The sequence below is a fragment of the Dunckerocampus dactyliophorus genome, chromosome 12 (assembly GCF_027744805.1).
Source record: "Dunckerocampus dactyliophorus isolate RoL2022-P2 chromosome 12, RoL_Ddac_1.1, whole genome shotgun sequence".
Lineage (NCBI taxonomy): Eukaryota > Metazoa > Chordata > Actinopteri > Syngnathiformes > Syngnathidae > Dunckerocampus > Dunckerocampus dactyliophorus.
In genome coordinates this window covers 2,048,994-2,064,819 of record NC_072830.1, presented here as the reverse complement: position 1 = coordinate 2,064,819, position 15,826 = coordinate 2,048,994, and the positions used below count along the sequence as shown (strand labels likewise).

Sequence of the window (15,826 nt, the reverse complement as noted above, 5' to 3'; positions counted from 1 at the left end):
AGAGGGGGGGAATCAAAGACACCCCAAAAATGAAAGTGAAAAAATGATGCAGCACACTGGTCCATTTTGCTAAAATGTCATTGTAGCAACTCAAAATGATTCTCAGTAGTTTGTGTGGCCCCCACGTGCTTGTACGCATGCCTGACAACGTGGGAGCATGCTCCTAATGAGACTACGGATGGTGTCCTGGGGGATCTCCTCCCAGATCTGGACCAGGGCATCAATGAGCTCCTGGACAGTCTGAGGAGCAACCTGGCGGCGCCGGATGGACCTAAACATAATGTCCCAGAGGTGTTCTATTGGGTTTGGGTCAGGTGAACGTGGGGGCCAGCCAATGGTATCAATTCCTTCATCCTCCAGGAACTACCTGCATACACTAGCTACATGAGGTCGGGCATTGTCGTGGACCAGGAGGAACCCAGGTCCCACTGCACCAGCGTAGGTTCTGACAATGGGTCCAAGGATTTCATCCTGATACCTAATAGAAGTCAGGGTGCTGTTATCTAACCTGTAGAGGTCTGTGCGTCCTTCCAGGGATATGCCTCCCCAGACCATCACTGACCCACCACCAAAGCGGTCATGCTGAATGATGTTGCAGGCAGCATAACGTTCTCCACGGCATCTCCAGACCCTTTCACGTCTGTCGCATGTGCTCAGGTTGAACTTGCTCTCATCAGGGAAGAGCACAGGGCATCAGTGGTGTAGTTGCCAATTCTGGTGGTCTATGGCAAATGCCAATCCAGCTCTACAGTGCTGGGCAGTGAGCACAGGGCCCACTACAGAACGTCGGGCCCTCAGGCCACCCTCATGGAGCCTGTTTCTGATTGTTTGGTCAGAAACATTCACACCAGTGGCCTGCTGGAGGTCATTTTGTAGGGCTCTGGCAGTGCTCATCCTGTTCCTCCTTGCACAAAGGAGCAGATACCGATCCTGCTGAGGGTTGAAGGACCTTCTACGGCCCTGTCCAGCTCTCCTGGAGTAACTACCTGTCTCCTGGAATCTCCTCCATGCGTCCAGGTACCGCAGTGATGCCCTGGTCCAGATCTGGGAGGAGATCCCCCAGGACACCATCCGTAGTCTCATTAGGAGCATGCCCCCACATTGTCAGGCATGCGTACAAGCACGTGGGGGCCACACAAACTACTGAGAATCATTTTGAGTTGCTACAATGACATTTTAGCTAAATGGACCAGTGTGCTGCATCATTTTTTCACTTTCATTTTTGGGGTGTCTTTGATTTCCCCCCTCTATAAGGTAATCATTTTCATTTCTATCAAATGATGGCATCATTTTGTTACTAATACATCACCCACTTATTATCAGGAAACATATTCAACATCATTTTTCCCCCAGTTTAGATCTGATGTGTTTTCCAAGTGTTCCTCTAATTTTTTTGAGCAGTGTATATACAGTACTGTATATATACAAAAGTTGCACACTTAATACATAAATATATATATTACAAATGTAATAAATAAAGATGATCAAGGTTTTTTTTTAACTAACTATGTTTACTGTGACAGGCTAACCTCTGTTTTTATCACATTTCAAGCTGAAATTTCAGAAAATAAAGGAGAACTAAGGCTACCGTCATATTTGTCCAGGCCAGTTTCATTAGTTTGTTTTTTTGAAAAAGTTCTCTTGAACCACATTTCAAAAGCAATGTCTCATTTCCATTTTTTATGACATTTTTTCTCGTTCAGTAATGGTCAGTATCAACATCTCAGCTTTTCCTCATTTTTTTGCTATTTTTGTTTTTTTTAACATCCACAATGCACAGCGGGACGCACTTTGGACACCCCTGATTTACCAGCCAGAAGTAACTACTGATGACTATGAATCAATACACAAAGGAAGGTTTTATTATTATTATTATGTTCCATGGTTTTCCTATAGCTGTAGCATGGCCAACAATAAAGTGTATCCTGATCTTGACTCGCTGTGAAACTATTTGCTATTGGCTATGACTATGGCTATTTCTGAGGCTTTTTTGCAGGAATCATTGTAGGCCAACATTTCATCTGTATACTAGCTTCCCCCATTCGGTAATAATCTCTCAAGGTGCCTGTGGGGAAAAGAAAAATGGCCCCAGGATCAATATGTTTCACAGCTGTGCCAGACAACTAAGATTAATGTCTGCAGCACATCACGTGATGCGAGCAGGCCTCCTGTGGAGCCCAGGTACAAAAGGACAACTGTTGGACAGTAGGAAGCCAATTGTACGGTCACACACCCTTCTTTTTTTTTTTAAATGCCGGCTGTCAAGAATCCTCACATATTTCTCAGGAGGCCAGAAGGTGTGAGTGAGTTTCGGTGACAATGCAGAGATATGCACTGGTAAAAACAGTAACGAGGAAGCACAAACAGTGGTATTAAGTTGCACATGTCTTCCATGCAGTATGGCTTATAAAAGGTGGTGAACTCTGTGTGATATTTCATAATCCTACTGTACATATTTGCGCAGCTTCATCAGCGCATGAGGGAAAACAAATCAAAATGGTCGTTATCATATTGAGTAAAAACGTGCACAAATGCATAACAAAGTGCAGTTCTTTAATTCCTCGTTATATTGTACAGGTATGACAGCAGACGTGATCGCTGGGCAGGTTCGACCTCCAAGCTAGGAGCCTTCCAGCAGTCTCGATGTGCCTTCTAGCGGTTCAAGTGAGAATTACCGACTTTTTTTGGCACGTGCTTTTGCTGCCATCTAGCGGAGTTCCTTTTTACTTCCATTATATAAAGCCAATTGGAATGCACTTAGGGATGAAGGGAATTTACAGTCATTAAATAGAAAAAAATACAAACTCATAATATTGCTTAAACATATTCATTAGTTTGCATGCACATGTGATACATGTGCATGTATCACATGTGATTTAAAGTCAAGCCAAGTGCCAAGTGAACTAAATTCAATAAGTAGCATTTGACTTACTTCTACTATGACCGTATCATATGCAAACAGGAAATGGCAGGGCAGGAATGATCCTGAGAGTCAATAAAATGAAAATAACCCTCTTGTCATTGTCAGATTATATTTGTGTAATGTGTGCACACTGAGGAATGTTACTCCTTCGCTGGCTTCCTGTTCTCCAGCCAGCATGAGAGTACCGAGGGCTGGCTGTAGAGCTGCGCGACGTTTATGAGGACAAGCGATGGCCGAGTATATATGGAGGCTGCCACCCGCTATCTGTTTAACATCCCTTCTACTCTACTGCCGCTGTTTATGGTTAAGGAGAGACCGACGATGCACGTCAATCACTTTATTAACGAGCAGAGAACACATGTAGTGAACATTCACACAGGAGCTGCTGTCGGCCACTCTCTACAGTGCTAACCTGATGACATCACTTCCCAGGCCCGTCTTCTGAAGTAACAGATACTGTGACGTCTTTTGAATGCCTTATATTAGTATTTTCATTCATTTAGCCATTTTTATTCTTGAAAATTCTTAATTTAGGTCATGAGTATGTAGAATTTGCTAATAATAGTTAAGCCACAAAAAAGTGATCATTTATGAATTAATTCAGTTTTAAAAACCGCAGTAGAGTGAGGGCGTGCTGTTCGAACCGCGATGTAGCAAGGGACGACTGTATGGGTATCCAACAATGAAGTTGCATTACAGTGTTCCCTCGTTTATCGCAGGAGATAGGTTCCCGAAGTAGCCCTCAATAAGTGAAATCCGCGAAGTAGCCAACTTCATTTGTTTACAAACAACATGTACTGTACAAGATGTAGATTGGAAGGGGGGTAGGATTAAATAAGCTTTGCTTCTTCCTACTCCTTTTGGACATGTAGAACTGTGAAAAAAAATGATTCATGAGATGTATTCCATTGTAACCTTCATGTTCAAATAAACTAAACCAAACCAAACCAATTATTATGTACGCTCTAAGGCTGTAAAACCGCTCACCGTACAATTACACACTGTTCTCAGACAGGCATTAACATTTTCTCACATTTTTAACACCCTCAAAGTTCAAATTTCATTAGAATTTCAATGATCAACCTACTAGGTTAGACACAGGAAATTATGAAGTGACGTGTATTTCACTCCTCTGGCCGTGCCTCGTCCTGGCGCCGTTCGGCTGTAGCCTTCTTGTATCCTTGATAAAACATACTTCTCCTGCTGTTGTATGTTCCTCCTCCTGGTCCTGCTCCTTGAACTAAATATTCATTTATTCCACAATGGTATCCTACAGCGGCTTAGCTTCTTCTATTGTTTATTGGCGGTTAACAAGAAGCTCACCCAGTTAGCGAGTTTGCTTGACCATTTACTACAACAGGAAACGGCACAAAGAAGATGGTCTACAGCCAATCAGGACGCAGAACACAATGGGCGGGTTCTCTCTTAGCCAATAAGGACCAATAAGGACTGCCTTCGTTTTTTCCTCCTCTTCATCCTACTCCTTGAACCGAAGATTAATTTAGCTGGTTAGCTTCTTCTTCTTCTATTGTTTATTGGCGGTTAGCCCGCAGCTCACACAGTTAGCCAGTTTGCCAGCGACTTTTGACCACAACAGGAAATCGCGGACAAAGGACAAAGGTTCTCCCTGAGCCAATAAGGACTGCTGTGGTTAGCCGACTATTGTCTACTGTGGGTTCCTAAAATGCTCGTACAGGCACGTAAACACGTACTGAGACAAGGTGGAGCTGCACACGTCTTCAACTCTCACATGAGTATACAACACCCTCTGCTGGTAGCAGTAGGAAATACAATAACAGACACATACAACAGAGCACCCATAGATGGCTCTAATACACCACAAGAACACAATGCGCGTTCAAACATGGTTTTAAAAAAACACTTTAAAAAATCAGCGAAACAGTGAATCCGCAAAAGGAGAACGGCGATGTAGCGAGGGAACACTGTGCTTACATTTGACAACAAGCATAATGTTTCCTTACAAAATGGCGTCGCCCACTACTGGTCTGGCATACACACTACTGTGGTTTTAGTCGTTTTGCTCGCTTATTGGCATTTCAATGGAAGGATTTGGACACCCAAACCAGGATCGACACACTGACTGCTCTGTATTAAATATGAAATACATATTAGAGAGAAAAAATACAGCTGCTGCTGTGTCCATCAAAGCAGAGATACTTACATCCAACAAGCATTTGTATGACCTGGCATGCGTACTACAGCGTCTTTAGCGGTTGTATGATAGTGTGACATTTTTGGAATAGTTTATTGTCATGTAGGTGTGGGAGAAATAAGGTATACAAAAATACTGTAGTTACTGAGGAACTAATGCAAAACTAATAAAGAACTAATGAGGAACTGATGACTAAGGCACATACATTTAGAGTAGTTACTGAGGAACTAATGAAGAAGTAAGGAGGAACTAATGACTAAGGCACATAAATTCAGAGTTGTTACTGAGGAACTAATGAAGAACTAAGGAGGAACTAATGACTAAGGCACATAAATTCAGAGTAGTTACTGAGGAACTAATGAAGAAGTAAGGAGGAACTAATGACTAAGGCACATAAACTTAGAGTAGTTACTGAGGAACTAATGAGTAGTGGCTAGGGTTTGGTTAGGTTCGTTCCTCGTTAACTACTGTAATTGTGTACCTTACTGTAAAGTGTTACCTAAGAAGTTAATCAATGACAACACTGTAAGAAATATGAGACACCTTTATTTACACATTACTTTAACTAATGGGAGCACTGCTCTGTATTGCATATAAAATATATTTTACATAGAAACATAACATGTAAACTGTTAATGGAATTTAACACCAACACAGGAAATTCATCAATGAATTCTTCAGAAATGAACTAACAGGAAGCCTAAAACACTGCTTGCCCATTTCAAGTCTTTCTTGCCCCTCCTTGTTGTTCCTGTCAGATGAGAGCATGAAGCAGCGCCACCCACAGAGCTCCACGCCCCTTTCTTCACTCCACCGTGAGCGGCCGCGAGCTGCACAACGGGACGCAACAGGCACATGGAGCGGAGCGTCGCGCTTGGAATGATCTGTCACGGAAATCCCCCGTTGCGCTCCCCCCCTTCTTGGGCTTGAAGAGGGAAAAAAAAGCAGGCTCACGTCTCCTCCAAAACAAAACCAGGCTCTACCGTCCACTCCATACCACGCATACCCGCCTATCCCCGGGACAGCTGTGAACACACCCAGAAGAGGAGGAAGCAGCAGCAGCGGTAGAAGGGACGATCAGGAGTTGAGAGGATGGAGGGTCTGCTCCTTGTGCTGCAGAAGCACCCCGGCCCCTCTGTGTTCCTCTTCTCCCTCATCTTCAGGGGGGTCCACAGGTTACTGCAAAGGCTGCCCCAGCCCAAGGTGGTGGTCCAGGATGAGTTCCGCTCGTGGGAGTGGAGGAACCTCTCTGTGTCCATGGTGCACTCCCTGCTGACGGGGCCGTGGGCCTTGGCTTGGTAAGCAGCTGCTTGGGACACTGGGACAGCATTGTGTCCTCACATGATGTGTGATAAGTGGATTTGGTGGCCGGGTGCAACAAGCAGGGCATGTTCAGGCAAGGGCGAGGACCGGTGAGGAAATAAGCGTAAAATTCCAGGCCACAAAATCTTTCTTTTTTGTCTTGTTGTGCTGGTTCGTCAAGATCCATCCATGCGGTAGTACACCTTGCCAAGCTTGTTGCTCAAGCCGCGACCTGCCGGACATTAACCGGAAAAACCTGCTGCAAGCTGACTTTTGACTCATCCTTTCACACCACCACTGGAGGAATTTTTACATTCTCTGAGCTTTTTTTTTTCTTTTACTCACATTCAGAGTCAGGAAATAATGCTTACAGAGTTTCAACTAGTTTTCACTGATCTGGGATCCTCTCATAATGGCACACAATGCATTTTCATGATTACTTATGAGTCGTAAATATGAAAGGGTGTGTTTATACAGGGACACACCTCTCCTTTTCAAGGTGTGCCTCTTTTAAAAATAGCTCAAGGAAGCCACAAGACCTGGAGTTCAGGAAATATCTGGAAAAAGTCCTGCTGTTATACAAAACGAAGTCAAATAAAAACAAAACCTGAGTTTGAGCCCGTCATGCAGACATCCTGGGCCACAATACGATTGTGCTATCATCACAGTGGATATGGAAGGTGGACTGGCACCTTTTCAAATACAGTAAGGGTGTACAATGATTTCAGCTTCTATGTGTTGCCATGTCAATGTAGTCTGCCCAGGGCCTTCAGAGTTAGGAGTGCTGGCCCATGTCACTTAAACACTATTAGTAATGGGGCTGATTGTTTAACCAACCAGATTTCAGATTCACCTCACAAAGCCAGCTGGCAGGCGTACAGAAACATCAGCATTTTTCCATCCCCTGATTGGTTGATGCGTGAAAGCCCATGCCTAAAACCCAATTAGCGGAGCTTTTGAACGCATCAGCCCATGACAGCACAGCGCTTAATTGATCCTGTTCTGACACAAAGAAAGGAGACAGGCACAGTGTTGTTCATCGTTCTGTGTGCGTTATATGAACAAATAAGTCAGTTTATATTTATATTTTCTATACTAGTCAGCCTGAGAAAGGCTTTGTTCGCCACAAGTCTTCCAGACCAGTGCTTACAAGTGAGTGGTGGGTGTGATGTATTTGATTTTTGACTTTTTGTCATGCTAAAAAGACTGCTCCAGATGATGTTGCAGTGCAGAGGTTTGGAGCTGTTTAGAGACAATGTTTTGGAAGATAAAGTGTTAACTGGCTTTATATAATGGTGTTTGTCCCCATATTATTAATGCTTTGTATAGCTGTGACATGATAGCGGTTGTATTAAGAGGGGACAACAAGTCGAGCGGCGGCGTAAGACTTGCTGATCAGTACATATGAGAATAAGCACTCATCTCTCCTTAACGTGGACGTTTCCTTCCCACAGTGCGGTGACTTGGCCGCCGGAGATGCTGAACGAACTCCACTCTTACCACACGCCGTCATCCTACCTGCTGGTCTGCGTGTCAACAGGTCGGAAAACACGTCATGCTTTTACACCACCATATTCCCGTTGAGTCCCTGCATCTGTATTCAACTAAGCATAAACATTTGTTTCAGTTGAGATGTGAACCTTTTTCTCCGTACACAAAAGGCCCATCTCGTTCAAATATTGTGCACCAATCCTAAATCTGTGTAGGTGAGCATTCATAATTCATCCATCTCACAGGTGTGGCACATCAAGACGCTGATTAGCCAGCATGGTTATTGCACAGGTGTGCCACAATAAAAGGCCATGCCAAAGTGTGCAGTTTAACTGTAAAACGTTTTCGATTGCAATCATCTTAATAGGCCAAATTTCAATTATTATCTCCACGGAAATCTAGCATTACCATAATTTCCTGTGTATAAGCCGCTACTTTTGTCTTAAGCTTTGAACCCTGCGGCTTATACAGCGGTGCAGCAAATTTATGGCCAAGTTGTAATCTCGTGACATCTCCTTTAGTTCAGAACTACTACTAACTGTTTAAATACGATGCCGCTCGCGGGTCAGTGAGGAAACGGTAGCTCTTTCTTTGACAGGAGCCAATCACGAGCTATTGGTGAACTCATTGGAAATCGCAGGAGGTCATTATATATGACAGTATAACAATGTAACAGTCAGACTCACGGTGTCATCTTACAAAGAACACTAAACTCATCACACAGCAACTTAACACTCAAAAGGTATACCTCAGAAATACACAAACATGTAGCAATACAAGTTTAAAATGAAAGTTTTCCCATAATGCACAATGCACCGTAATGCACAATTTCCCACAATGACGTCAGCCTCCCTCTGGTGGTCAGAGGCAGCATTGCAGCGTCTCCATCCATTTTCTAGGCTGCTTGTCCCCCAATGAAATGCTTTGCTCAGACAAAATGCATTTTGTCTATTATCATTGACCCTGGTATGCACTGAACACTGATACGAACCCAAGAAACAACTCGTAAGTCCAAAAGGTATCGAAGCGACAACAATGACTGATGAATGTCTGGCTGAAAGCATGCAGCGTGCAGCTTTTCATTTACTCTTCAGTCCTGGGGCGTGAACGCTCAGGTGCTTTGCAGTCTGCGGGAAACAAAGCCAAGGCCCCACCTTCTCACTTTTTTGCCAGCACACGCAACTGGCAGCCACTCAAATCACCGTAGCAACCAAAGATAATTCCTTGGAGTACTCCGTGGTCTAACAGGCCTCAAACGAGATTCTGGGCATCTTGGCGTAACCATGAAGACACAAATCTGTGGAGATCTGCCCCCCGACAACCACCACACTGATGACATTGTTGACTGGAGGTTGTGTGTGTGAGTGTGTTGTTTTTTTAAAAACATACACAGTGGCTGCTTGTGCGCGTCGTGCCACTCATTGCCAGGCACAAAGGAGAGGAGTCACTGGGGATTTCTCAGCTGAATGAGGTCAACATATTTATTTACTACGCATCTTGTCAAAAACTACAGTAATGTTTGCTTGCACACGACTACAGTTGGTGATCTTCCAAATAAAACAATTGGACATGAGATTAGATCATGCCTTCCACAGCATGGAGCAGACAGTAAAGACCGTTGAGATCATAATCTAGTCCAGTCCGCAATGAACAATTAAACAACTAAAATAGTGCAGAGAGATGCAGGAATGCGTATAAAAACAATATATAAAATAATAAAATATATATCAAATCTAACCGGTAAACTTTTAAGCTACTATGCTAAATACTAATGATTAGTATTTCACATTCACAGTTTCAAAGTTTACAGGGAATCAAAGTAGCTGATATGAGTTCAATATGGCAATAAAGATATTACACGTAATTCCTCAATAGTTGTGTACATAACCCGAGTACCCGTGACATGTCCGTCGAAATAGCTACGTGGCGTTCATGAGACACACACTTCATGTGTTACGTCCAGTTAGCATTTGCTATCAAAGATTACCCATATGCAATAAATGAAAATGATGATGCAAAAGGCAATGCAGCCCAAGTCAAGGCAACATATTCAAAAGGCTTCAGCAACGAGCAAATTTACTAAATTCTAAATAACACTAAATAATAGTTCAAGAAACGGAAGTGTAGAAAAACACGTATTTCCATAGTGGAGTTCATGATGTGGAGCAAAGCCCTCAGACAATTCACTTTTTTTTCTCCTTAACTCGCTGCTACAAGTGAACGGATAACTTCTGTTATAGAAATAGGCATCTTACCGCTCGCTTAGTTTATCCATAATCGGAAGAATAAAGACGACAGTTGCATCTCTGCCTACAGTGAGACGTGACGTTCACCGTTGCCGTTGGGGAGCAGGAGTGAATCAGAAGGGGAGCTTAATGACAGCTGATATCTATGATGTGATGTTTATGCGATCGACGTAATGGGCACCCCTGCTGTGCAGTATATTTAAAGACAAAAACTCAGCTTTCTCAATATTATCCATCATCCATTTCCCATACAGGTGGTCCTTGAGTGTCCAACGAGTTCCGTTCCCACAACTATAGATTATAGTGTAACTATAGATTTTAGTGTAAGCCGGAACTCATACAGTCATGGCCAAAAATATGGGCACGCCAAAGATGGCCGTATAGATTCCACACAGGCATGGCATCTTTAGCCAAAAGTATCGGCATGCCAGTGCCTAACTTAACACTTAAGTCACAGAAACACATGAAGGACATGAAATGCAGTAATAAAAGCGCTGCTTAGTTATTACTGTCACTTTCATGGACGCAGATCCTTTCACATGCTCAAGGATACGGTTACTGTATGTGTAATGTGTGTGCATGTCGGGGCGGCAGTGGGTCAGGAGGTAGAGCGGGTCGTCCAGAAACCAGAAGGTAGTCACTGTCGTAGCGTCCCTGGACGAGACACTTCACCCACCTTGCCTCCGGTGCTGCCCACAGCGGCAGTCCGTCAGACTACCCCAGGGCATCTGGGGCTACAGATGTAGATGACCACCACCAGTGTGGGACTGAGGAGTGGATGAATAATGGCTTCACTTCCATGCAGGACGGCTACATGCAGGACAGTTTTGGTGTGGTCGTGGCCGACAGTAGCCTGTTTTGTTTTAGCAACAAAGAAATTGTTGATTGACCACCTCCTTGTCATCCTTACGTTGTCAGGGTAGACGATACAATACGATCTTTATCCTTAATGATGGTCGCGACAGTGTTGCGAGTAGCGTAGCTTCACGTGAGCCGCGTGTGTTCTTCCGCTGTCTCTCGTTCTCCAGTGAGTCTCATGTTATCAACCAATGGGAGCGCGTTCATACGTAAAGCCGAAAGCTGAGGACCTTGTTCTCATTAGGGTCAGGAGTGAGCTGGAGCCTATCCCAGCTGACTTCAGATGAGCATTATCAGTATCAACTGGTTGAATGATATCGTTCAATACGCCACAGGCAAAAAAACTAAACAAAAAACAAAGCTGCGGGCTGCAAATGGCGCCTGGGCCGCGTTGTTTATACCCCAGAAATAAAACGTAATAATCTTGCATTGTAAAATGATAAGTCTCCAAGTCAAAATGTCCAACATTATGTATTATCTCTGAATATAGATTCAAGAGATTCAAGATTCAAGAGAGTTTTATTGTCATGTGCATAGTACAACAGCAGTTATACCATGCAATGAAAATCTTATTCTGTTCATTCTCCCAAGAAAAGAAAGAAAACAAATGAAAGAATAAGAACATAAGAAACATAAACACATAAACATATATACCAATAAATTAAGCAACAACAACAGACGAGACATTAATACAATACATTAATACAATAAAAACTTTGTGTAACTTTTGAAGAGCAAATGAGCACTTGGGACAAACTAAATTTAAGTACACAAACCAACCATCTAGTTAACATGTGGCTGGTGCCAAACTAAGCATACTTCAGGTAAGGTTTGATTTGCCAGCTTGGTTTATCTTGTTAATTGCATGTAACTGGAATACAGCTGAGTTATTCAACGCCACACCGATATCTTGTTGCAGGATACTTTGTGCAAGATTCAGCAGATATCATCCTGGCGGGACACGGAAGAGGATCGTGGGAATTCCTAGTCCATCATGCACTTGCAAGTTGAATTTGTACTTCACATTTAGCAACATGAGCAGGGCTTGACTTATTTTTACACTTGTATGATGGACACAAAAGGCCTTAAAGGCTTCATTATGCAACAGCGGAGCTTGAGGTGCAGCTCCAAAAAAAAGTATCCTAAGGAAGTTTCTGCAAGACAAATGAATCGGACTGAGAGAGCAGCTGCTAAAAAGGCGTTACTAAGCTGAAAGCATGTATTTGAAGCTGCTGGCGCCTCTGGAGTCCCACAGACCTCAAGGTGTAGGACCCTCCAGAGGCTTGCAGTTGTGCATTAACCTACTACTCGGTAAGCAATACTGGTTGCAGTGGGGCCAGAAATACATCAAGATTCATTCAAGTCTTGTTTCTGATCAATGGCGGAGTGGATGGTTGGTGGATGGCCACCATGTCCCAGCACGGAGGTGGTGGAGTCACGTTTTGGGCTGCAGTCATCAGCAGAGAGATGGTAGGCCCCTTTATGGTCCCTGAGGGTGTGAAAACGACCTTGTCGAAGTATATGTGCTTTCTGACTGACCACTTTCTCCCATGGGACAAAAAGAAGAAACACGCCTTTCGTAGCTAAATGACCTTTACGCATGACAACAGTGGCGGCCGCGGCCACCCTTGGGTCACTCTACGGCCACCCCAGTGGCCACCCTTGGGTCACTCTACAGCCACCCCAGTGGCCACCCTTGGGTCACTCTACGGCCACCCCAGTGGCCACCCTTGGGTCACTCTACGGCCACCCCCACGGCTGGTGGACAATTTTGACTAACGCGGCTCTGTGAGGCAGAACATTAGTTCAGCCTTTGGACGCATGTCAGCACACAGCTTTCTGTGGGGGAGCAGAAGAGAGCTGCCTACTTTGTGGAGGAGCTGTCAATAAAAGCGTGTTTTGCATGAACTGCAAACGGTAGGTAAGTTTTCCATAATTACTTTGGTTGCTTCTTGTCAGGTTTTCTCTGAAGTGTGACTCAGCACATAAATGTGTGAATATGGGAAGCTCTCTGTAGCAGCATGTACTGTAAACCCAGGAGTCTAGACTTAAAACAGGGGTGCCGTTCAGCATCCACTTCCTTATTATGCCCCACGCGGGTTTGGCCGCCTTTATGGTTTAATCAGCGGCAAATATCATTTGGAATGTGGTGTGTGATAATATCTCACTATCTTAGCGGTGCTGCAATTTTGCCCGTCCCCTGCCTTGACTGGTTCAGGCGTTGCACGTGGATCAGCCTCGGACTACGCTGTAGCACAATGAATCCATCAGAATGTTGCAAATTTTTTGTTTGACTCTGGTACAGACTATTCCTGTGGGTTAGTGTCCCCCATTTGTTTCTCATTAGGTTATTTAGGTGTACCTAATGTTTTGTTCCACACAGGTGATCCCGACCTTCCTGTACGCCCTCTACACCCGACTGTACATCTCCACTGTTGTGGTGGCGCTCTTCGTGGAGGTCAACAGCGTGACCTTGCACCTGAGGCTGCTGCTGAAGCGGGCGGGCGCCACGTCATCCACCGTCTACCACATCAACAAGGTGATCAACATGTGCACCTTCATCATTTTCCGCCTCTGCTCCCAGTTGTACCTCACCTGGTACATCCTGCGTCGTTACTCCTGGCTGCCGCACGCCTCATTCTTCCTGGCCGCACTGATGGCGATGAACGTCATGATCCTGGTCTACCTATATCGCCTGGTGCGGTCTGACTTCATCTTGCACAGGGCGGGAAAGAGCAGGGCGCAGGACAAAAACTCCAAAAGGTTCGTTGCCGATTGAGTTGGGGAAAGCCTCGGTGGACCGCTGGCAAGCACTTTGTGTTGCTCCTTTCTTGAAGAGTGAGAGTTTACAACTTGTGTCGTAACTGACGCCATTCCTCGTGGTGGGTTTTCCTTGTCGCGCCGCGCTTCACTGCCAAGGAACACATTCATGAAGCACAACAAGGTGCGGCCTGATCCGAGAGTTGCATTCCAAAAAAGAAGTGGAAAGTTCCGATTCGCCTATTTGTGCTTTGCTAAATGTACTAAATCATGCTTGGACACGGATCGGGTTGGACATTTGTGTGGATCCGTGCCCATCATCCACAATCCTTATATGAGACATGAAGACGTCTTTCTCTTTTCCGTGCGTTCTAAAATATAAAAACAGGAAAAAAAAGACAGAGCTAAGAAGGCACTTAACGGGAAACACATATTCCATCTATAAAATTCCAAAAAGCTCCAACATCGCTACAGTATTGTTATTATTATTAACATTCTTACGGCAATCGAACTACATTACTGGCGTGCTGACGCCTTGCCACACCACACCGGCTAGCTACTAGCCGGCTAGCGACTAGCTTCACCGCATGTTCGCCTGCAGCACATCAGCGGCGCGCTCACAATTCCTCAGACTACTGCCAAAAAGGTAATGCTACATTACCTTTGCTGCGTTAACGCTAGGTGTAGGTACAAGTTCCAGTAATGCTTTAAAGCAGGGGTGTCCAAAGTACGGCCCGGGGGGCCATTTGCAGCCCGCGGCTGTGATTTCATCGGCCCACCGCACAGTCTAAAAATGTAATTTAACAAGGAAACTTAAAGCAGCAAAAATGGGAAAATCAATCAAAAGTCAAAATATTAAGAGAAGAGTTGTAATCTAGCAAGGAAAAAAGTCTGAATTTCTCAAGAATAAAGTCATAGCATGAGGAAAAATGTCATTTTAGTAGCATGATGTTGAATTTTTTTTTTTTAAGTCAAAAACAATAAATAAAGTTGCAGTTTTTGGAAACTTAAGTTGGGGGAAAATTTATAACATGGGAACAAAGTCAAAATGTTGAAATATTTGGAAAATGATACCAAAAAAAACAACAGCAGAAATTTTACCAGAGTAAAGTCAAAATATTACAAGGAAAAAATTGATTTCTATTTTGAAAAAAATATGACAATAAACGTGTAAAATGAGGAAAAATCTAATTTCAGTGTCAATACATTATTTTTTAAAAAGATATAAAGTTATAATTGCGAGAAGAACATTTACAAGAGGAAAGCTGACATGAAACAGACAAAAAAAAGCAGAAATGGAAAAAACAGCTGTAATTTTAAAAAATATTTTAAAAAAAATAGTCAAAATATTAGTAATATTGGAATGAAGAACAGAAGTGCCAATTTTACAAGAATGAACTGGTATTGTTATTGATTCAACTTTCTTTTTAGTAGCATTTCACCTATATTACAGATATATTACAAAGGTGAAATGCAGTTTTTTCTTGAGCTACATGTAGCTTCCTAGCATATCTCAATGTGTTGGTTTACCAAATATCAAAGTGGCCCTGGCATCCTTTCACTTTTCACTATGTGGCCCTCGCTGGAAAAAGTTTGGACACCCCTGCTTTAAAGAACCAAAATACGGCAAAAATACTGTAAGCATCACGTTATCAAGAATGTAGCCGTTACTGCATGGTTACAGCATCAAACGTGTCCCATTACGTGCAGCAACAAGCTGGCTCTTTGTATCTGTTTTTATATCTTTAGAACGCACAGAAAAGAGAGTTTTCCTTTAAGTGTTTGTTGTGCGTTAGCTATTAGCGTAGCATACAGACAGGAAATGGGAGGGAAGCTGAGCCAATTGAGCCTTGGCCATGTGGAAATTTTCAAAATAAGATTTCCTTGTTTGCATCCAGCTGATGTGTGATAATCACAAATAAAACTGACACACCCCGAGTTATAAATGCTAAAACGCTCAGAATTTGGCGAAATGGTAGTTTTTACCAATTGTTGCTTTACCTTGTGCAAGTTTTCCGAAGGACAAACCACTAAGCTAGGAGCGTCTGATACTGCAGTCTTGGTTCAAGATTC

General features: G+C 43.5%; 1 protein-coding gene across 1 annotated transcript; it reads left to right on the top strand.

The window, feature by feature from the left end:
• Window positions 1-5,907: 5,907 nt before the first annotated feature.
• tlcd1 (TLC domain containing 1) lies at window positions 5,908-14,200 on the top strand. Its single transcript, XM_054794399.1, has 4 exons — window positions 5,908-6,394; window positions 7,853-7,938; window positions 11,913-11,995; window positions 13,377-14,200. The coding sequence occupies exons 1-4, from the start codon at window positions 6,189-6,191 to the stop codon at window positions 13,770-13,772; spliced, it is 771 nt and encodes a 256-aa protein (XP_054650374.1). The 5' UTR covers window positions 5,908-6,188; the 3' UTR covers window positions 13,773-14,200.
• The last annotated feature ends 1,626 nt before the right edge of the window (window positions 14,201-15,826 follow it).

What these genes read in the sequence shown, in the direction of transcription:
- tlcd1 (XM_054794399.1), top strand. Translation starts at nt 6,189, where the DNA reads ATGGAGGGTCTGCTCCTTGTGCTGCAGAAGCACCCCGGCCCCTCTGTG. An exon ending in GGGCCGTGGGCCTTGGCTTG is followed by an intron (nt 6,395 to 7,852) that starts GTAAGCAGCTGC and finishes TCCTTCCCACAG; the next exon opens with TGCGGTGACTTGGCCGCCGG. An exon ending in GCTGGTCTGCGTGTCAACAG is followed by an intron (nt 7,939 to 11,912) that starts GTCGGAAAACAC and finishes ATCTTGTTGCAG; the next exon opens with GATACTTTGTGCAAGATTCA.